At 36.4% G+C, this 21,126-nt stretch overlaps 5 protein-coding genes across 6 annotated transcripts; 3 read left to right on the forward strand and 2 right to left on the reverse strand.

Annotated features, from left to right (window-relative positions):
• Positions 1–1,573: 1,573 nt before the first annotated feature.
• On the forward strand, positions 1,574–5,871 carry LOC125215011 (autophagy-related protein 13b). 2 transcript variants are annotated; one of them, XM_048116289.1, is made up of 4 exons: positions 1,574–1,746; positions 1,813–3,208; positions 3,290–3,453; positions 5,265–5,871. In XM_048116289.1, exons 2-4 carry the CDS (start codon positions 1,844–1,846, stop codon positions 5,596–5,598), a joined length of 1,863 nt encoding a protein of 620 aa, XP_047972246.1. In that variant the 5' UTR covers positions 1,574–1,746; positions 1,813–1,843; the 3' UTR covers positions 5,599–5,871. The 2 variants fall into 2 exon arrangements, with proteins under 2 accessions (XP_047972246.1, XP_047972245.1); XM_048116288.1 differs by having other exon boundaries at positions 1,574–3,208.
• Positions 5,872–6,120: 249 nt separating this feature from the next.
• LOC125215012 (serine/threonine-protein kinase ATG1t) lies at positions 6,121–8,604 on the reverse strand. Its single transcript, XM_048116290.1, has 9 exons — positions 8,346–8,604; positions 7,732–7,849; positions 7,604–7,662; positions 7,450–7,514; positions 7,260–7,353; positions 7,114–7,194; positions 6,862–6,973; positions 6,716–6,795; positions 6,121–6,628 (listed from the first exon to the last, which is right to left on the reverse strand). Exons 1-8 carry the CDS (start codon positions 8,589–8,591, stop codon positions 6,743–6,745), a joined length of 828 nt encoding a protein of 275 aa, XP_047972247.1. The 5' UTR covers positions 8,592–8,604; the 3' UTR covers positions 6,121–6,628; positions 6,716–6,742.
• A 155-nt stretch (positions 8,605–8,759) lies between these two features.
• Positions 8,760–10,347, forward strand: LOC125215013 (protein BOLA2). Its single transcript, XM_048116291.1, has 3 exons — positions 8,760–8,902; positions 9,812–9,834; positions 9,925–10,347. The coding sequence occupies exons 1-3, from the start codon at positions 8,840–8,842 to the stop codon at positions 10,115–10,117; spliced, it is 279 nt and encodes a 92-aa protein (XP_047972248.1). The 5' UTR covers positions 8,760–8,839; the 3' UTR covers positions 10,118–10,347.
• A 3,654-nt stretch (positions 10,348–14,001) lies between these two features.
• LOC125215121 (trihelix transcription factor DF1-like) lies at positions 14,002–16,205 on the forward strand. The gene is made up of 2 exons (XM_048116442.1): positions 14,002–14,438; positions 14,757–16,205. The coding sequence occupies exons 1-2, from the start codon at positions 14,227–14,229 to the stop codon at positions 16,036–16,038; spliced, it is 1,494 nt and encodes a 497-aa protein (XP_047972399.1). The 5' UTR covers positions 14,002–14,226; the 3' UTR covers positions 16,039–16,205.
• A 1,477-nt stretch (positions 16,206–17,682) lies between these two features.
• Positions 17,683–18,370, reverse strand: LOC125216136. Its single transcript, XM_048117770.1, has one exon. The coding sequence runs from the start codon at positions 18,306–18,308 to the stop codon at positions 17,754–17,756; it is 555 nt and encodes a 184-aa protein (XP_047973727.1). The 5' UTR covers positions 18,309–18,370; the 3' UTR covers positions 17,683–17,753.
• Between the last annotated feature and the right edge of the window lie 2,756 nt (positions 18,371–21,126).

Raw genomic sequence — 21,126 nt, forward strand, 5'->3', positions numbered from 1 at the left:
AACTATTTTTCGTCCTTTTTGGATGGAGTTGTCAAGTAAATAGCCAAGATTAAAATAATTTATTTATTATGTTGATAAACAAATAAAACATCCAAACATTTTATAAAAAATATAATACATTCTTGACATTCTTTATTTAAGATGATCTTGAAACATTTGAACTAAACCAATTTTAGTTACTGGCGATTTTTGTTGCAATGTCCAATGACAGTTGGTTTCCACGCTGCGAGTTCTTTGTTAATTATTGGGTTACGAAAAAGCCGTAGAATCTTGATCAATCTTGATCAATCATGAGACTACTACTAATTCAGTGTTCAAGTCAATTTTGGGTTTGCGACATCAGCTCTATCCTATTGTTGTCTATGATGAGCTTTAGTGCCAATTTGATGTCGCTCAATGATTGATAGTCAGCGACAAAATCGTCGTTGAAGAAATTGGGGAGATTGTTATAGCATAATTAAGAAACCGTGTTAGCTGAATCAACGCCACGTCTCTCATAAATATTAACTCAAACACGATAATCCTTGTTTATTTAAGTTAAGGGCATGCTCGATCATACAGTAATGGCTCGAAATAGCCTCAAATCGGGCCATTAATGGTTGTTCGGTGTGTGTGCTTCATTTATGGAGGGCCCTCGAAGGTCTGATACCATAACTCTATCTCGTCAAACTAATACAAACACACGAATCACCTCGCTTTTCATTTCTCCGATTCTTATTTTTCGTTATCACACATGTCATACAAAATTTGCACAAGTATAGTCTATCTCTCCGTGTAGTCTATCTCTCCGTGTGGCCTTTTTGAGCACCGCCAATGACAGCGGTGGCGGTCGCAACCGCAGTCGCTATTGTAGCAACCACTTTTCTGCCGATGGTGCGCAGCGGCGCCGGAATTGAAAGAGTGCTCAAATGAAGATGATGAGGGCTTGGCAAACACTAGCAGCATATGAAATGTGCAATGAAACCCATTTCTGGATGCACATCATGGAGAATGAACAACCGGTATTAACATCAAATTAGTGGACCTCACTGCCATCATTTCTCTCAAGTTTTATTTTTTTCATTTTCACTCTGAGAAGGCGAATACGACCTAAGTGTTCTTGCATCTTGAAACTATGTTGCAATTGTATCGTCAATTTCTTCTAAAATTTTGCAACTCCTGCCATAACATCCTTCCCAACTACTCTGCATGCTTAAATCTCTCAATTAGAACAAAAGGTTACAAAATAAAGCAAGAATAACTGAAATATGATTAACCTATTCTAAGGACTACCTATGATATTAAAATTTATTAGAAATTGAAAAAGCTAGAAGACCTAATTTATAGTACTACTAGTTCACTGTCTCATTTATCGAGTTACATTTGATAAGTTTTTATACTCCATTTGTTAATTATTTTATGTGTTATAGAGTAATTTTTATCTCTATATATGATTTCTTATGCAAGTATGCCTTAACCTCACCATAATTTAATTGTATAGATGTAACCAACAAATCAAAATATATATAATCAAACAATTTAAAAAGTTCAAAAAATAAACACACTTGACTTTCTCAGTCCCAAAATCAAAATCAAGATAAACCACTTCATTGTCTCTGTCTCTCTCTCTCTCTCTCTCTCTCTCTCTCTCTCTCATCTGAACTCTAACATACACAGCGACTTCAACGGACGGAAATACCCTCAAACCCCTCTTTTGAAGCAATCCCCATTGAAGCAGTCCACGATCACTCCTCGGCCGCCGTCACGGTTCATCTCTGTTTCTGTTATCTTATGTTTCGATATTAGTATTTGATTCCGTGAAGTTGTTTTTAGGTTTAATTGGGGATTTTCTGTTAAAATATCAATGGCTTCTTCTCACGGGAACACTCATTCGGAGCGAGCCAAAATGGAACAGATTATCACCGAGTTTTTCGCCAAAAGCCTCCACATAATTCTCGAATCGCGCTGCCCTTATGTCTCCTCTCGCAATTACAGCGGGGAGCAGGTTTTGTCCTCGCTGTCTCCCTCCTCTTCTTCCTCGTCTTCTTCCAGTTTTAGGCCTCGGGATAAGTGGTTTAATTTAGCACTTAGGGATTGCCCTGCTGCCTTAGAGAACATAGACTTTTGGCGCCAGAGTAACCTTGAGCCTATGATCGTTGATGTTATACTAATGCAGAGGCCTATTGATTGGGATCCTTTGAATTTCTCCCCGAAAACGGGGTTTGTGTCGGGGAAGGAGAGGCACTACTATGGCTCGGATAATGAGGAGTTTGGGTGTGAAGGGAAGAATGAGAGGATTATTGAGAGATGGGTTTTGCAATATGAGAGTAAGAAGAATGGTGGCTCTACTGGGAGTAAGAAGAGGTCGAATTGTACGAGCTCTCATGCTTTGTATAAGAAGTCTATACTGTTGTTGAGGTCTCTGTATGCCACAGTTAGGCTTTTGCCAGCTTATAAGCTGTTTCGGGATCTCACTTCATCGGCTCATATTAGGATGTATAATCTTGCCCATCGTGTTTCGTCTTTTGTTGAGCCGTTCACCCGCAGAGAAGAGGCAGATATGCAGCGATTTGTATTTACTCCGGTTGACACTTCTTGTGGCAGGCTTTGCCTCTCAGTATTGTATCGGTCATCTGTAGTGGATATGGGTTTGGATCCTTCGACTCCTATATCACCGCAGTTCATTCCAGAATATGTTGGGAGTCCCATGGCGGAACCACTGAAAAGGTTTCCTTCTGGTTTTGTATCACAGAGCTCCCCATCTTCGTCTCCATTTGGAAGGAGGCATAGTTGGAGTTATGACTTGTATCGAGCATCCCCACCTTCAGCTAACCCCTCGCCTTCACCTTCGCCAACATACTCCGATTCCCATGCCTCTTTAGCAAAACAGCGCTGCCGTCGTCTCCCACCACCATCCTTGCCTCATCATGTACCTGATGAAACACTTGTCGCTTACATGAAGACTCCAAGTTATGATGAGTATTGGCCTTCCCCTGTGTTTTCACCATCTCCATCTCCATCACCACCCACCTATGTTCCCAATAGTCATATATCTAAAGCTCTTTTGCGGTGTGAAAGTGCTCCTGTTAGCATACCTGTGACAAGACTTTCTAGCATGCCTTCACTGCCAAACAAACAATTGATGCCCCCTTCACCTCCCATGAAAGCTACTCTACTATCAGCTGCTGAGAACATTGCACATGTGAGGCCAACCTCAACAGCTGACAAGGCATGTAGTTTGATTATAGTGTAGATTATAATTTTTTCAGTTTGTGACAAATGCTTTACTAAGTAGTGCTTCATGCTGCAGTTACTCTCGTTCAGCAAGGATAGACCACACCAGATACCTGGGGCAAGACCATCAGTGAATAGCTCACCATCTAAATCATTTTCCAGTAGGTTATCATTTCAGGATGATTATGATGATGGACCATTTGTTGTCGAGGATGACGAAATACTCGATCCAAGTTCCAGGTAATTGTGCAACCTTGTACAGTACTTTAATTTTCCCAATTGCACAAATAGAACATGCTTCTCCATGTTTAGATATTTTGGTGTTATACATCTGAGATATGTGTGATTAGCCTACTGAATGCATCAGCAACCTGGAGTTCCTTGAAGGGGGAAGATATATTTGTGCCTAGGATTAGCACCTCTTTGGAATTAGGAATAGTAATTATTTCTAGCAAACTTAAGATTCTGAAGAATTTTCTTTTTCAAAAGCTGCATATGTAAATTATTTTAAAGTACTTTAATCTCTTCTCATCCTATTTAAAAGTTCTGGTTAGGGAGACAGAAACTAAGTTTGCTAGTGAAGTTACTATATGGTATGCTTTCAGATATATTGTACACCTCACTCTACTAGCTCCCCCAAATTGTTTGGTCCTAGATGTTACTTTGTGAGATTCTCATGACATTCTTTGGAAAGAAAATTGATTAAGCTATTGTTTTGTTTTCATCACCAGGATTGGTCTTTGATGTTCATTATTCATAACTCTGCAAAAGATGAAGCATTAACTAGTGTTTGTATAACTCATGTTGCCATAAGTTTGCTTGCTCTAATCAAAACCTCACGTTTCCTCAACTGTTCTCGGCATAGACACTCTTCTGGTTGTTTAAGTAATATACTTCTGATTTCTGAATTCTAAAGTGTAAATTAAAAAATATCCAGTCATTATATATCAACCAAAGATCACGTGCAATTAACCACCTCTGCACTGTATTAATTTGCTCATTGATAGCATAAAAGGTGCTAGGCGACCACAATGAGAACTTAGTATTTAATTCAAATGTGGCCTACTCTTGCACCTTTATGCTAGAACTTAGATAAACCTTTTTCCTGAGCTACCACCACCATAATGTTTGTAGAACACCATCTGACATGCCTCCTACAACCCAATCATTTCAGGAATTGCACTTTCATATACGCAATGTGTTAATCACTTAATCTCCAGTTCATGATTTGCATTTTGTAAGGGTTCATGAATTACACATTCACATCATAGTTGCATACTCTTGTGGACAATATAAAGGTTATTAACTGTACTCCCAATCATAAGATTAATTGAAAATCTACAACATATTGCTAACAGGACTTTCAGCTAACTTTCAAGTTTTAACCAGTCCTCAAAATTCTCACATATGTTAGTCCCAGTGCACAAGCACAATCTCCATGATATGTACATTATATAGTACAGCCTTTTTCAGCCTGTTAATGAAAAAATAATCATTACAAATCATTCAAGATTGTAGCGTCCTAATGACTATATCCATTCAACTACTTCAATATCAATTGAATAATGATAGGCCAATAATCACTGGCCGTCAATTCTATATCTGGAAATGTGAGGAAGATAACATACTTTGATGTATGATCCTTCTCTTTTTTATGCGCTTGCATATGCTACTGATCTGAAGAAAAAATGTTTGATCCTGTCACAACTACTGTTTTTAATATTAATTGAAAAGGTGAAGTTCAGTCTTTTGTATAATGTAGTAAAGCTGATTACTAATTACTGGGGCATGCTTTAGACCAAACTGTTCAAATATTATGTGCTGAATTTTGTTGGCTTGGATGTCGATTACATTTTGAGGTTGTAGTGTTGTTTTGCCATTTCTACTAATGTGAACAAACTAGCCAGATATACATTCAGTCTGCACCAAGACAATTAATTTGTGCCTTATTCTAAGTTCAAGTTTGATCTTCATGACCTGAAATAGGATGTAGTACTTAAATGGCTGCTTGAAATGAACTTGAACTAACCAGTCCTGGATGGTTCTGACAGGTCAGGTTTGTTTGAGCTGCCAGGACATCCGAATGAGCCCGGGGGTAATTTATTTGTTAAAAGATCACAAGATGCTGCTGTCGGTGCTCTTGTTCGTATGCTGAAGAAAGCACCACCTCTCCACCAAGATCTACAGGGCTCCACGCTTCAGACACCGACCAACAGTATCAAGGACACAACTGAAATATCTGAAGAGCCAAGAGTCCAGCAGTCTTCTGCTTCAAATAGTGTGTCATCTGGGCTTGGGCTCGTGACATCCAAGACTACAGCTAATGCTCTGGAGGAGCTCCATGGCTACAGAAAAATGAAAGATTCGTTGCTTAAATTGAAGTAAATCCTGAGGTCTCAGCTCTGCTAAGCGGGTTCATGCAAGTATAAGTTAAGGTCATCCCTATAGTAAAGATCTATCTGTACAGAATGTGTTTGCCATGGTTCGTTTAATTTTGTTTCAAGATCTTGGTGAAATCGTCCATTTTCTGTGTACATATATGATTTTGACAGTGAGGCCAGATTTGGCGTCTGATCTAACTACGAAAGTTGGGCATAAAACTTATTGTAAAGGTTGGTTAAGTTATGTAAATAAAGCTGTGTATATAGAGTTGTATAATTGCAGTTGAGAAGAATGTTGCTATGAGAAGATGGTGATATTTCTTTTGCTTTATGGATGGAATCTAAGCAGGAAATAGCACCCCATTAATCTTCAACTTTGGATTGGAATTTTGTCATCCAAAATGCTATTTATAGTTTCCACTGTGTTTCATTTAGGGTCTCCATATCTTATTCTCATACGATAGAAGGCCGAATTACTCTTTAAAGACAAAACTGTGCAGATAAATAAGAAGCCTTAATCCATGACTCTTCACTAATCTCCAATTATTACTCGTTGAGGATATTGAAGGTACAAATGAACAGAACATTTTACAGAAGGAATAATAATAGTACATGGCCTCAACGAGTTGATAACATTCCGTTCTTCAACAGTCCAGTCGCAAGCCGCCCTCAGCCTGAGCCTGTGATACCTTCTGATATGGTCAAATCAGAGCTCAGATGAGATTAAAACCACCGTGGACTGAACAAGCAGAAATCATGGATCCATTGTTCAGGTAAAAACACCAAGAGAGTTACTTTCATGTAACATCATCCCTCTTCATGTGGTGGCATTATGATTATTATCACAGTGACACCTCAGCCCATAAACGTATCTTGAGTATGTCGCAAAGGTCAATTGGAAAAGGTGTCACAGGTAGCTCAAGCAGATGGGCGTTTGTTCTTGATATCAATAAGCCGGTGCAGCTTTTACTTGCTATGCTTGAAATAACTGAACATGCTATGATTATGGCAATGACAGCAGATTACAACGGTACCTGATGATTATCAAGCTCGTCAACATATGTATGATAAGACAAATAGAAATTCCTAGTAAGAAAATACAGCTTTAAGCTTTTACTTACTTCATCAGTTGGGAAACTACTCCAACTTCAATGATTTAAGAAGTTGTGTTGATAAAATTCCTCGAATGATAGACGACCATCTGCAAAGAAAGCTCATATTGTGACTCGCTATACTCGAACTGTTTCAGTTTGTATAGAGCTTAGACCTGGACTAATAGATAGCAACCGCGAACACAAGTCAACACAATCAGGATGCAACTGTGGAAGAATTAAAGGAGCGAATGGAAGAGAGGTAGACTTCTTGATATTCTGCAGAAGCTGGATAACACTTTACTTAAGAGAGAGACTATATTTAAGAAAAAATGTAGTAATACTATTAAAATGAACACAATCTCAAAAGTGTTAGTCTATATTAGAGAGAGCTGAAGTCTGCCAGTTGAAATGATTTCACATGCTACCTGAACCCTACTCCTGCCATGAAAAGGGGGGTAACCATTAAGAAGTTCGAAAAGAATTGCACCAACACTCCACATATCGACCTATCAAGAAGCTTAGATCATTAGTCTTTCATAATACTATAATCTAGTCAAGAAATATAACAAACCTTGTGATTGTATCTCTGGAACTGTAGAATTTCTGGAGCCATGTAAAATACAGATCCACACACTGTCTGTGCAGAATCATCAGGTAGTAATATCCTGAGCCCCAAACGAAAAAAACCAAGTTAAACTGATAATAGATGGCCTCTTAGTAGTAATTAGCATATTTGCGTCTAGATCTTTTAGCAGTATTACCTTGATAGTCCAAAATCAGCAATTTTTAGAACCGGGTCATACTCAGAGCCAGACAAGAGTATATTCTGAGATGGTTGCAGGGAAGAGACACGTTGTTGAGTTGTCTGAACATGATGGGCAAATAATAACAGTTGAGCTTGAAATAGGGACATACCTCAGGCTTGAGATCACGGTGAACAATATGATTCTGTTTCAACACTTGGAGGCCATTACCTGATACTCTAAGTTTATATCAAATAAGTAATATATATACTTACGTTTAGCGGTTGAACAAAATTTTACCTAGCTGCTGCATGAATCTTTTGGCTAGACACTGTTGAACTCTGCCGTGGAGTCGGATGAAAGAAGCTAAATTCCCCCCCTCGCAAAACTCCATGACAAGGATAACATAATCCTGATACTGTTCAGTTTGCAAGATTTTTAGTTCACGAGATTGAATCTCACAACTTAATCCTCGATGGATAATCATGTGATAATTAGTCATAGCCACCCTCTCACACTAAAATAATCTCACAACTCAATTCTAGATGGATAATCACGTGATATTTAGTCATGGCAATCGAATGGCACGTCGGCACCTAAATGAAGTAAAAAGTAGTAAAACCCTTGGAGGCTGGAGCTCACAAGTTCAAAACACAAGGGCTGAGCCTGAGAACTGAAAGTCTATCTATCTGTAGGAAGCCAGATTTCTTACAACTCTCTAAATCAGAATCTGGTGTTCAAATCATGACAAATTATTAAGGTGAGCTTGAGCCTATCTGATCACTCTCAAGTTAAATATAGAAACTTCTACATAAAATACATGTTATTGCATAAAAAGTTCAAAATAGGTGAATTAATTACAAAAATTCATAGCAAAATTGACAATTTGTAAGCAACGAAAGGGAAGAGGTTACTGTGAAGATATGGAGGAGGCGGATTATGTTGGGGTGGTTAACGGAGGACAAGAAGGCGAGCTCGCAGTCGAGGCAATTCCTGAGGTGTGACGTCAGCTTGGTGGCCGCTATTTGCTTCAGAGCCACCGCATCACCGCTGCTTCTGTGGTTCGCTTTCCACACCTTCGACACCACACTCTCTCCGATTTTCTCCCTCAAAATGTAATCTCCTAAAATCTCTAAACCCTCCCCCATTTTTCCTATCATCCAGTTTTGAATAATAATTTAATCTTTTTATTACTACTAGTATTAAATAGTTCAAATAATAAAATTCAATTAAAATACGGGCCAAAATGAATTTCAAAAGCAAGCGCAGAGCCCATTTAAGCCCAAAGCGAAGCCCATTTGACTTCTCTGTATATCAAAAGAGAATCATTTGTTTTGAAGAAAGTAGTATCTTTATTTACAAAGTTGGAAGCTTAAAACCCACGCACAGAAAAAACGCAGACTCAGAGATGGCGGTGAGCAAGGAGCAAGTTGAATCAACCTTGAAGTCCAAGCTCAATCCTTCTCATCTTGTAATTTCTATATTCATTTATCACTCTTCTCTTTGCCTTCCCCATCCATTTTATTACTGCTGAATGATTAGTTTCTGGAATGTTACTATTTAATGTGTGATTCTCTTAATTTTGGGGGAATAACGACTGTGGCAGGTGTGAGTTGGTCAAATCTCGTTTCTATTTCGGGGATAATGATTAGAATTTTACAGTTTTAGATTTGAATTTGATCTTCCCTTTGATCAATGAACATGTCACTGGGAGTATTTGTATGGATTGAGTTATATATCTATAGACTAGGTTCTAGGGTTCTCTATTTTGAGTTCGTTGCTGTTGAGCCTGGGAAAAAATATTGAGAGTCATTCCACAACCTGATTGAGGATTAAATATGGTTTGATGTAGCATTAACTGAAATCACTCACTGTTTACACAACCATGAAATCATTCAGCTATATATGAGCTTAGTGCTCAATAGTTTCTAGTAGCACAAGGGATTTTTTTTATCAAGCTCTGGCTATGAGGGGAGGGGGTTGTGAGGTATTTCATTGATATGTATAATTGTACTTGTATCTTCTCAAAGCTTCCTCATCAACGAGTTATACCGAGCTGGAGTGTAACAATGTCTTCAAATTTTGTAAGTGGCTTACATATGTGGGGAGATGTCATCAAAACTATGCATCGGATTCTAATGGATTCGTGCAGTTTGAGGTTTTTTAATGAGTCCGAGGCAAGAGGTTGTGTTTGTATGCGTGTCTGGGGTCGAAGGGCTTTACTTAAACTTGTAGTCGGGGGAGGATGGAGGACAACCATGCTATGCTGTTATCTTTTGAAACTATTACTTTTTTTGTGCTTTCAAAATTCATTGCATTTCATTGACGTTATTGTCTTCCTTGGAATTCTTACCTTTGTTTTCATCTGTTCTAATTTCAGGATGTTATCGACACATCTGGGGGGTAAGCACACATGCAAATACATCTGAACTTTCTATAATGATTTGTAGTGTAATAATCCATGTATTTACCCAACTTTATGTTTGTTGCTAGTTGTGGTGCAAGTTACAGCATTGAGATTGTATCACAAGAATTTGAAGGAAAAAGACTGCTGGAGAGGCACCGGCTGGTGAATGCTGCGTTGGCGGAAGAGATGAAACATATTCACGCTCTCTCCATAACAAAGGCTGTGACCCCTGATAAATGGAAAGAGCAGGAGGCCAAAAAGTCTCAACAAGATGCCTGAAATATGCGGGTACACCTATTATACTAGTAGCATGTCTAGCTGGAAATGTGCCAAACTTACTCTCGTCTATCCATTCCATGGCTTTGTAACAGAAGAACGCTAACATGAGAGCGTTGGGAGCCTGTTAATACCTTATGGGAAGTACTGTTGCTTAGAATAATTTGGCTTAATATTGGCATTTCTAGCTTGAGCTTGCTCAAGTATATCAAGCTATTCACTAGATTTCCTAACTGTTACATTCTGTTATGGAGTAGAATAATTTGGCATGTGTGCTGCTGCTGACTAATTTTTCTGTTCAAAATTTCAAAATCCTTGTGTCAAAATTTTAACTACCCCTTCAATTGTTGTTTTTATATCGTCGTTGTCAAGCAGGAATACGTGCAAATGCATTTTTTGGTGATTTTTTTTGTCGGGGTGAGCATAAATTTTGAAATTCATAAACGACTGAAATATTGAATTTAGATTGGTTTTCTCAGATTTTGCCTTCGGATTAGAGTTTTTCTCTTTCAAAATTCGTTTTTCTGGATCTGTCTATGACTGATTGACTGTTGTATGATAAAAAAAATAATTATGTTTTAATTTTTTGGATTTTTTTACCGATCATTCAATTCAGTTTTGATTATTATTTCTAATGTTACAAATTTTTATCTCGATTTTATAACTGTTGTTTTTCATTAGATCTCTTTAAACGACCGAAATATTGAATTTAGATTGGTTTTCTCAGATTTTGCCTTCGGATTAGAGTTCTCTCTCTTTCAAAATTCGTTTTTCTGTATCTGTCTATGACTGATTGACTTTTGTATGAAAAAATAATTAGGTTTAATTTTTTGGATTTTTTTTACTGATAATTCAATTCAGTTTTGATTATTATTTCTAATGTTACAAATTTTTATCTCAATTTTATAACTGTTGTTTTTCATTAGATCTCTTTAAAAATAAAATTACAAACTCTTTTTTTTTGTTTTAGCAAAAATCAAGTTTAAAAACGAATGCTCAGCCTTGTACATTTTTCATGGTTGTAGGTGTGCATGGCGTTGTGCAACAATGCACAACACAACATTTTTTGGGTATTGTTTCAACTTGATCGTCTGCTACACGTAGTGATGTCAATATAGCCCGCAATTCGTGGGCCGGCCCGAATAGCCCGCCAAATTTACAGGGTTAGGGCTGAAAATTTCTAGCCCGATAAAATTACAGCCCGACTAGCCCGCACCCGATTAACCCGCAACCCATTAGGGCTAGACCGGAAAATCCGATGGGCTGGCCCGAAAATCCGATAAAATTTCTATTGTTCTATTTTTTTACTCTAATTTGACACTTTATTAGTTATTTTATAATATAGATTGCTAAAAAAATAACTTTCAATTTTATATATTAAATTTTTATTAACATAATAATAGATATATAAATTAGAAACTTCAAATTCACTAAAAAAATATATTTAAATTTCTAAAACATATTTTAAAATTTCTTAATGTTTATGTTTTATTTTGCATAAATCTCAAAGATTAGTATTTGATCATGTTTATGTTTGAGTTTAAGCATATATCTCAAATTTATCATAATTAAATATTTTACATTTTATAAATATAGCTAATTTTCACCATTATTTATTGGATTGAACGCATGTTAATTTTATCGGTAGCAACCCGATTAGCCCGCTGGGCTAGCCCGAAACCCAAGCTTTTAGGGTTAGGGTTGAACTCTTATAACCCGAAAAAATCACAGCCCGATTAGCCCGCACCCGATTGACCCGCAACCTGAATAGGGTTGGCGCGAAACCCGGTGGGCTGGCCCGATTGACATCCCTAGCTACACGTATGTGCGGATCCACTTTTATTCATTTTTTACTCCTTGCTCTTAGGCAAGAGCACAACATCCACATTCATGCCCTTCTACAAGGACAAACTTAAGGGTCCCACCATTCCATTATTCAATTTAAATAAAAATATTTTCACAATATTAAAATGCATTAAAATACACGAAAATTTGAAGTATAATTTGATGTAAAGAATGGATGATGAATGTGAGTATTTAAAAATAATTTTGGGATAAATTTTTTTTAAAATCAAAAAAATTTGGAAAAAATGGTAAAGAAACAGCTATATTTTTGGGAATCCGAAAATATTTTTTATTCTTTTTTTTTCGGATTATTTTTTTATTTTTTTACGAATTTTTTTTTAAAAAATAAATTTATCGAAATAAAAACGAGCCAATCATGCAACGCTACATCGCCCTGCTCAGCGGCACAGACGTGCTTTTATTATCGAGCAGCGCCCTACCGTCGGCACGGACAGCTACGCAACGGCGGACAGCGCATGACGCACTGTCGGCACAGACGACGTCCGTATTACGGACAACCGCTGCGGATGCTCTTAGTGATATTCTATAAAAGTTCAAATTTTCAATCTCTTAGATCCGTTAGGTACCATAAAACTAAATTATAATAATAATTTTATGAAATTTATTAATTCAATTTTAAATTTTTTGAATGGCGAACTTAAATACTAATTCCTCCGTCCTGGCTATGATGACAACACATTTCTTAGTTGACACGAGATTTTAAAAATTATTAGTTAATATAGTTAATTGGAGAGAGAAAAAAGAGTCACTTATATAACGTATTCATAGTTACATGATGAAACTTGAAATATTTTCTAATATAAATATTCCTTCCTCCATTTTTTAAATATATGAACTTTTGATATAGCAAGAGATTTAGTATAAAATTGATAAAATAAGAGAAATATAAAGAAGAGTGTGTTATTAAAAAATAGGTCTTATCTCATAGAGATTTTTTTTAAAAAAATATATTAAGTTTCTACTTTTATAATACAGACCAGAATAGAAGGAGTTTCTATTTTTTAGAAACCGGTGTAACAATATAAAGTTCAGCTTACACCATATAAAGTTCAGCTTGAAATTATAGGATGCATTCATATCATATAAATGCAAAGTGTGGTACATGTGCTTAATTTAAATTTTTTTTGTAGTTGGGTGCTTAGTTTGGAATTTGTTATTAATTTCCAATAGTTTGGATAAATGAAAGTACACAAATATCTTACATAGCTAGTGAGACATTTAAGTTTGAAATTTATTTTAAAAAAATGTGAAATGACTAAAAACATGCGAGCATCAAAGGCCATGAACCGCAAATGATATTTTTAAATTTTAGGGACTGCATATATGCAAAGTCCAAAAACTATTTTTATACTTCACTCATTAATTTATTGTGACTTTTGTACCTTTTGTTATTTTATTTTTACCACATGCATAATAATCATCTAAAAATTAACCATCATAATATAGTACAATATCAAATATACTCTGAAATTAAGTACTCAAAAGTTATTAGCATTTCAATAATAAATTTCTTCAGAATTTAAATTGTGTACGAAAAATTGCAAAAGATACGAAAATGGTCTAATTTAATACTTTGAAGGTTATAAGATTATCTGGAACTTAATAAAAAAAAATTATAATACTAACTTAGATGAAAATTTTTAGTTTCATTAATACAAAAAATAAAATAAAAGATTCACATGTGGCTATTATTGATCAAATTTAAATTGAAAGGGCAGAAAATTCATAAATTGGAAACGCTGGAGACTGAAGTGTAATTTTCCTAAAGATTGTTCACATGTCAATTTCATGTATTAAATGAAAATATGCGATAGTGCAAGTGATTGTAATGCAATAATAAAACATCTTCTTTGTAGTATTAAATGCCATATATATTTAATATGTAAATTTGAATTATTTTTTGTGAAAACAATAGTGCATATCGTAAAAGTCAAATACATTTGAAATTGTAGAATTTCACCTTTTCAAACCAATGAAATTCCGACATATTGACTACGATTCCATACCACAACGCCGCTCTCTTATCCTCACAGATAAAACAAAGCAAACCCTACTTCTTCACCACCCCTTTTTTGTGCTTAATTTTGAAAATTTGCCAGAAAAGATAATAATTGAAGCCAGTAAATCTGAGGAGAAGATAATAATTTCCCAGAAAATTCAAACAAGATCGAGTAATTTTTACCTTAACTGCTCAAGCAAAAATTCACCCGATTAAAAAAGCTTGTCTCAAATTTGGGGAGGAAAGCATGCTGGAGAGCTCTATTTTCGTCGAAAACAATGGCGGCTCAGCTCCAGTCGCCGCCAGGATTAACGACGAAGACGGCGACGGCGAGCGGAGCTCAGGCGGACCGCGGTGGCCGCGCGAGGAGACATTGTCGTTGCTCAAAGTAAGGTCTGAAATGGACACAGCATTTCGTGACTCCCCGCTTAAAGGTCCTCTTTGGGATGAAGTTTCCAGGTAGGCAGCTCTCATTTCCAATTTTAGTGCTTCGTAATTTGCCCCAATTCCCTTCTCTAGCTCTGTTTCTTCATCGAATTGAATCAATTTAGGTTTTTGCTGCAAGTTTATGTTGTTTGGATTGGATATTTGCTGATTGATTGATTCAATTTGTGGTTTTGCCCTTTATCGAGCTGTGAAATGGATGTGTGAACTGTTTTTGCATAATTAATTGCTGGTTTATGGAATTGGGCGAATTTTTAGGGTTTTGGAGTTTATGATTTATGGAATTAGGCGAATTTGTAGGGTTTTGGAGTTTATGATTTCTGTTGCTATCAGGAAATTAGGTGAGCTTGGATACAATCGAAGCGCCAAGAAATGCAAAGAGAAGTTTGAAAACATTTATAAATATCACAGAAGGACCAAAGATGGCCGATCCAGTCGGCACAACGGCAAAAACTATAGATTCTTCGAGCAATTAGAGTTTCTCGACGCCCAATTCTCGATGCCATCCACTCCATTGAACCAGATTGCTTCCTACGCAGTCGATGCCACGGCTGCAATGGCCAAGGGCGGCGTCACTTTCAGTCAGGACTTCTCCGTGTTACCTTGTTCAAGCCAAGACCCTGATGCTGAGTTCCTGTCGGCCTCCACGTCCACTGCATCATCGTGTGGGAAAGACTCCGAGGGGAGTGTGAAGAGGAATAGGAAGCTGGCAGACTACTTGGAGAGGTTGATGAAGGATGTCTTGCAGAAGCAAGAGGATTTGCTCAACAAGTTCGTTGAAGCTATAGAGAAATGCGAGAAGGATCGGATAGCTAGGGAGGAAGCATGGAAGGCACAAGAAACGGCCAGGATAAAGAGGGAGCAGGAGTTTCTGGCTCAAGAAAGAGCAATTGCAGCAGCTAAGGATGCGGCTGTGCTTGCCTTCTTGCAGAAGATCGCTCAGCAGATGCCTTCACTGCACGTCCCAGAAATCCTCGGTCCATTGTTTGAGAAAGCTTCTGGGAAACAAGAGAATGAGTTGGAGAAGGTTAGCTACTTACTAGAGAATGGTGGAGGTGAGACTTCCACTCACACTGGCAAGCATGATCACAGTGGAGGGGAGAACACCATTCAGGGGAGCTCCTCAAGGTGGCCGAAGGCGGAAGTAGAAGCTTTGATATCGCTCAAAACTGATCTTGATTTGAAGTACCAAGACAGTGGGCCGAAAGGGCCTCTGTGGGAGGAGATCTCGGCTTGCATGAAGAAGATGGGGCACGACAGAAATGCAAAGAGGTGTAAAGAGAAATGGGAGAATATAAACAAGTACTACAAGAGAGTGAAAGAGAGCAACAAGAGGAGGCCGGAGGATTCGAAAACATGCCCTTATTTTAGTATGCTGGATTCTCTGTATGCCAAAAAGTCGAAGAAATTGCAACATAATTTGAACAACTTGAAGCCTGAGCAAATCTTGATGCAGATGATGGGCCAACAGCCACCGCCCCAGCAGCATGGATCAGATCCGTTGCTTGGGGAATACGATGACATCAGCCACCAGGATCAAGAAGACGATGCAGAGAGCGGTGATGGTTATCAGATCGTTGCCAACAATCTGTCCTCGGTGACCACTCTGGGGTGATTGGGAAGTTCGGATGAACAAATCATGGAACTTACTGAGATTTTGCCATGTAAACATGGGAATTCATCTCTTGTTAAACCGTGTAGTTATATGTGAGTTGGTTTGTAATATGGTAATGAGTAATTTTGTCGCAATAAAGGATGAATTAATTTCGGTTTTTTTTTCTACCTCTTGAGTGAATTTTCGGTACCTAGAGCTTGCTTTACCAAGTGTAGTTTGAGGAAGGATGGCTTTGGTGATTTGGAGATTTTAAGATGTTTATGCTCTATCCAATAGATCGGGAATTTGAGTCATTACGTGGTTCATAATTAGCAATAGTTATTCTGTGTGTCAACATTGTTATATGATTTGTCGGGCGTATTTTAGTTTTATAGAAAATTATAGTAGTGCTATAGTAATCCAATTCTCATAGGGGTAGTATATGAATATGTGATTTTAGCCGTTATTTATTTATTTATTTATTTATTTATATACTACATTTATTATACACATGTTTGTCTATTCATATAACAAGTAAATATTAAAAGCACCATGCAATTCATACTGCTCCCTCCATCCTATTATAAGGGAGGCGTGTTTTCTTTTAGACCATCCCATCATATATGAGATATTTTTTTTTATGACAAAAATTATATCTTCATTCCTGCTTTATTTTCTCTTTTTTTCACTTCTAAAACCTTTGCTCAAAAGATACATAGAATAGAGAGAGTACCACTACTAGATAATTTTGTTTTCCGTCTCTATCTAAATTTGGTAAATTTTTCTCTTTTAAGAGATCAAGACCATTTTTTTACTCTAATTAAAACTTGTGTCCAAGACCATTTTTTTACTCTAATTAAAACGTGTAGCCCCTTATAAAAACTACTCGTTGATGAAAACATTTTATACAGCGGTAGAAGTACTCCCTTCATCCCAAAAAAAATTAGTCATATTTTTTCTTAATCCGTTCCAATAAAGTTGAATTATTTCCTTTTTTTAACAAAAGACAAAACATAATCACTTTTTTTTTATTCCATCATTTACCTTATTCTCTATTATTTTTCCTACTTTTTTCATCTCTCCTATTTATTTAATACTCCCTTCGTTTCATCATAGTTGAGTCATTTTTCTATTTCAGGAAGTTTCTTCATAGTTGAGTTATTTCTATGTATGATAACTTTTTTCTCTTTCTTACTTTGCTCCTCTTACTTTATTCTCTCTACTCTATTCACTTTATACTTTATTCTCTCTACCTTTTTCTCTCTTTTACTTTTTTATCTATTTATTTAACACACTCAACATTCATTTCTAAAACTCCGTACCGAAAAGTTCTGCCTCAACTATAAAGAAATGGAGGAAGTATAAATTTTTAATCTCCATCCTCAAAAATTTTGTCTTAATTCTTGTAAGACGGAGGGAGTACTTAGTTCGGTGAATAACTGAATATATTCATTCTAGTGACTATGTTTTCAAAATGGGTATAACTAAAAAATATTCAGCATTACCAAACGGTCCAAACGTATGCAGTCAAAACACGCACCCGTCATCATTACTTTGAATCTAAAGCCGAGTTCATTTCAGTGTAACATGACTAATTTAATTTCTTGCTAGTTAATTCCGAAGGGCAGAGTTGCAATTAAATTTTGTTTGTTTTGCTAGAGTAAGTAATCAAATTAGCAAAGAGTAGTAGAGCAGGAAGAAAGATCCCCAAATGAAATGGAATCCGAATCCGAATCCTAATAACAGAGCATTACAACGGAAGAGGAAACCATAAATCCATAAATGAAGATCAAGAAGCCGAAATGCAGCGCCCAGTTCCTCTTAAACTTACCAAAATAGCTCTCCGGCGGCTCCTGGTAGTGGATCTCCAGCTCCTCAATCTCATCCACCGCGCCGGCCTCCTTGAGCCGGCGGAGGCGATCGGTGGCGACGCCGAGGGTGAGCTTGTGGCAGCGGCGCTGGTACTTGAAGCCGTTGATGCAGCGGAGCGTCTGGGCGACGGAGACGTAGAAGATGAGGTGGGCCAGGGAGAGGAGGCCGATGGGGACCCAGCAGTGGCGGCACTGGAGGCGCGGGGAGGCCTGGGCCTGGGCCGCGAACACCAGGCCCAGGAACAGGAAGAAGAGGTGGAACAGCTTCCACAGCTCCTTCTTCTGGAGATCCACGGCCCGCTTCTTCTCCAGGGTTTTCTCGAAGTGGAGCTGGATTATGGTGTTGAGGGCTTGGAGGGCCGTTTCTTTCGGGATCATGTGCTGCTGCTGCTGCTGCTGTTGCTGCTCGTAGTCTGCCATTCATTCAGATTTGGTGTTTAGAGAGAGAAACAGAGACTGTGGCAGACTGATTTTTATTTTTGTTTTTGTATTGGTTTTGAATGGACTGTAGTAGCTACTGCTGATTCAAAAAACAAACGGGAGAATACATACAATCGAATTGGGTCTCTTTACAATTAAATCATATTTTAAATTCTAAATCACTAATATAATCCTCTATAATTAAATGTTGCGGAGTATTTAAAATCCTACACCCTCCCCCACAAAGATTGTCCCATTTTTTTTATTTCAGTCCGTCCCACAAAGATTGTCCCATTTCATTTTTTACCATGTTTGGTAGTGGACCTCATATTCAACTAACTCATTTCTACTCACATTTTATTATAAAACAAATACTCCCTTCGTCCCAATTAAGATTGACACGTTTTCCTTTTTAGTTTGTCCCAACTAAGATGACACATTTCCTTTTTTGGAAACTTTCTCTCTCCAATTAATACACTAAACCATTTTTTCTCACTTTTATTAAAATATCCATCTTTCTTTATCTCTCTACTTTAATACTTACACCCATTTTTTCTGTCTCCAATTAAACACTTTAACCAATAACTCCTAAAACCCCGTGCCGGCTAAGCAATGTGTCATCTTAGCCGGGACGGAGGGAGTATGTAAAAGTAGAACTCACATTCTACTAACTTTTTTAACTCACTTTTTATTACATTTCTTAAAACTCGTGCCCAGTCAAAATGAGACAATCTTTATGGGACGAGGGGAATAATTTACTTTTGAACTACTCGATATATAAGATATAGGATAAATGATCTTTGTCTTATTATTTGAGATATTAACTAAAGAAATATCCCAATCTTTTAAGTAAAATTGATAGTAGTATTATTTTACTTTTTGGAATATAAGTGTACCGCAAAAAATTATGGAAATAGAAACATTGTTGTGAGAATTAAAGTAACAAAGTCATTTATTTATGTACTCTCTTAGTTAGTGGTGGGAATACGGGTATCCGTGGATACCCGATCTGAAAAAAACAGATATCCAAATCCAAAAATCATCTACATGTCTATCCAAAACCCGACCCGATATATTTTCGGGTATTCATATCCGATGTATCGGGTACCCAAATTCCCGACTCTTTACATGTGTTAATAACTAAAAAAAATTTAAATTTTATATATTAAAATAAATATAGAAATATTTAAATTGACTAATATCTTTAGTGTTGCATTTGTTTTGTAGTATTATAAAAGGGGTTCACTTTTATTTTAAAGTATATGATTATATTTACGGGGATTGGTTATGCAATATGTAAGTAAAATAATACTAAAAGTTATGCATTTAAATAAACCGTAGAAACAACCAATAAATTAATTCAAAAGTCGAAATAATTAACTAAAATATAAAAACCACATGAGTTGGTACTGCAAGACGTAAAACTTGAGAGTTTGGAGAAACCGTGACCTAGAGTAAGAGAAATTGACTTATTTATCTAAGATTTAACGTAGTAAGTTGTAATTAGTAAATAAATTAGCCTAGCTCTTGAAGCCTAAATTGCTAAACCTAATTTAAAAAATGCTTTAAATAATAAATTGGATATTCGGGTAATATCCGATACTCATTCGGGTTACCCAATACCCGATTTATCTTAAATTTCAATACACAATCCCATAAAATTGGATATTGGGTATCCAATACCCGACGGATATCGGGTCGGGTACGGGTAAACCCAATACCCAATATCCGTATTCCCACCCCTACTCTTAGTTCAGGTTAAAATGGCATATTTTTTAGTTGGCATAAGGTTTAAGAGTTGTTGGTTAATATGGCTAATTGGAGAGAGAAATAGTAGGTGTAAGAAGTACTCCCTCAGTCTTACAAGAATATGCATTTTTTTCCTTTTTAGTTTGTCCCACAAAAATATGCACTTTCTATCTTTAGAAATTATTTTCTCTCTAATAAGGCTAGACTAGGCCTACTTAATCGGTTCTCCGGTTCTTGAATACCCGGAATCGGAATCGGAACCGACCAGATAATTGCTAGTTCCGGTTCTAATAGGGGTGAGCATTCGGGTTTCGGTTCGATTTTTTGCCAAAACCGATAACCGAACTTAAAAAATCGAACAAAACCAAAATTTAAAAAAAAAAAAACGAAAAACCAAAAAAAAATAGTACTATATATTACTAATATATATAATTTAATTTATTTTATATATACTAATAGAATATAAATATATATTATATAAAATCAATAGAATATATATAATACATATTATATAAAATATATTAAAAGAATATATGATATAATATATTAAATTAATAGAATAAATATATATAATATTATATTTAAAATATAATTTGGTTTTCGGTTTTTCGGTTATTTTTTTTGCACGAACCGAACCGAACCGAAATTGAAAAAACCTAACCGAATTTCAAAATTTCGGTTTGGTTCAGTTCGGATATTCGGTTTTTTTGCTCACCCCTAGGTTCTAATGTTCTCAACAATTCCGGTTCTACCTGGAACCGAATAATAAATCAATTTTAGATTTTCAATTTTAGATTTGATAAGATATTAATTAGTATCCAATTATCTTATAGGGCTGTGTGCGCGTTAAGGTGTTGTGTGTGTGTATGGTGCTGCATGTGTTTAGGTGTATATACTTGTTAGTATTTTATTGTGTGTTTATTTAAATTTTAGGTGTTATACTTTTTAGGTATTTATTGAATTATTGTTTTTAAGTATTGGAATATTGGATGTTGAATTATTCAATAAAATAAAAATTAAAACTACAAATCGGATCTGGTTTGTAACCGGAATCGACCGGGTAAGAACC

Source organism: Salvia hispanica, chromosome 3 (genome assembly GCF_023119035.1).
Source record: "Salvia hispanica cultivar TCC Black 2014 chromosome 3, UniMelb_Shisp_WGS_1.0, whole genome shotgun sequence".
Classification (NCBI taxonomy): Eukaryota; Viridiplantae; Streptophyta; class Magnoliopsida; order Lamiales; family Lamiaceae; genus Salvia; species Salvia hispanica.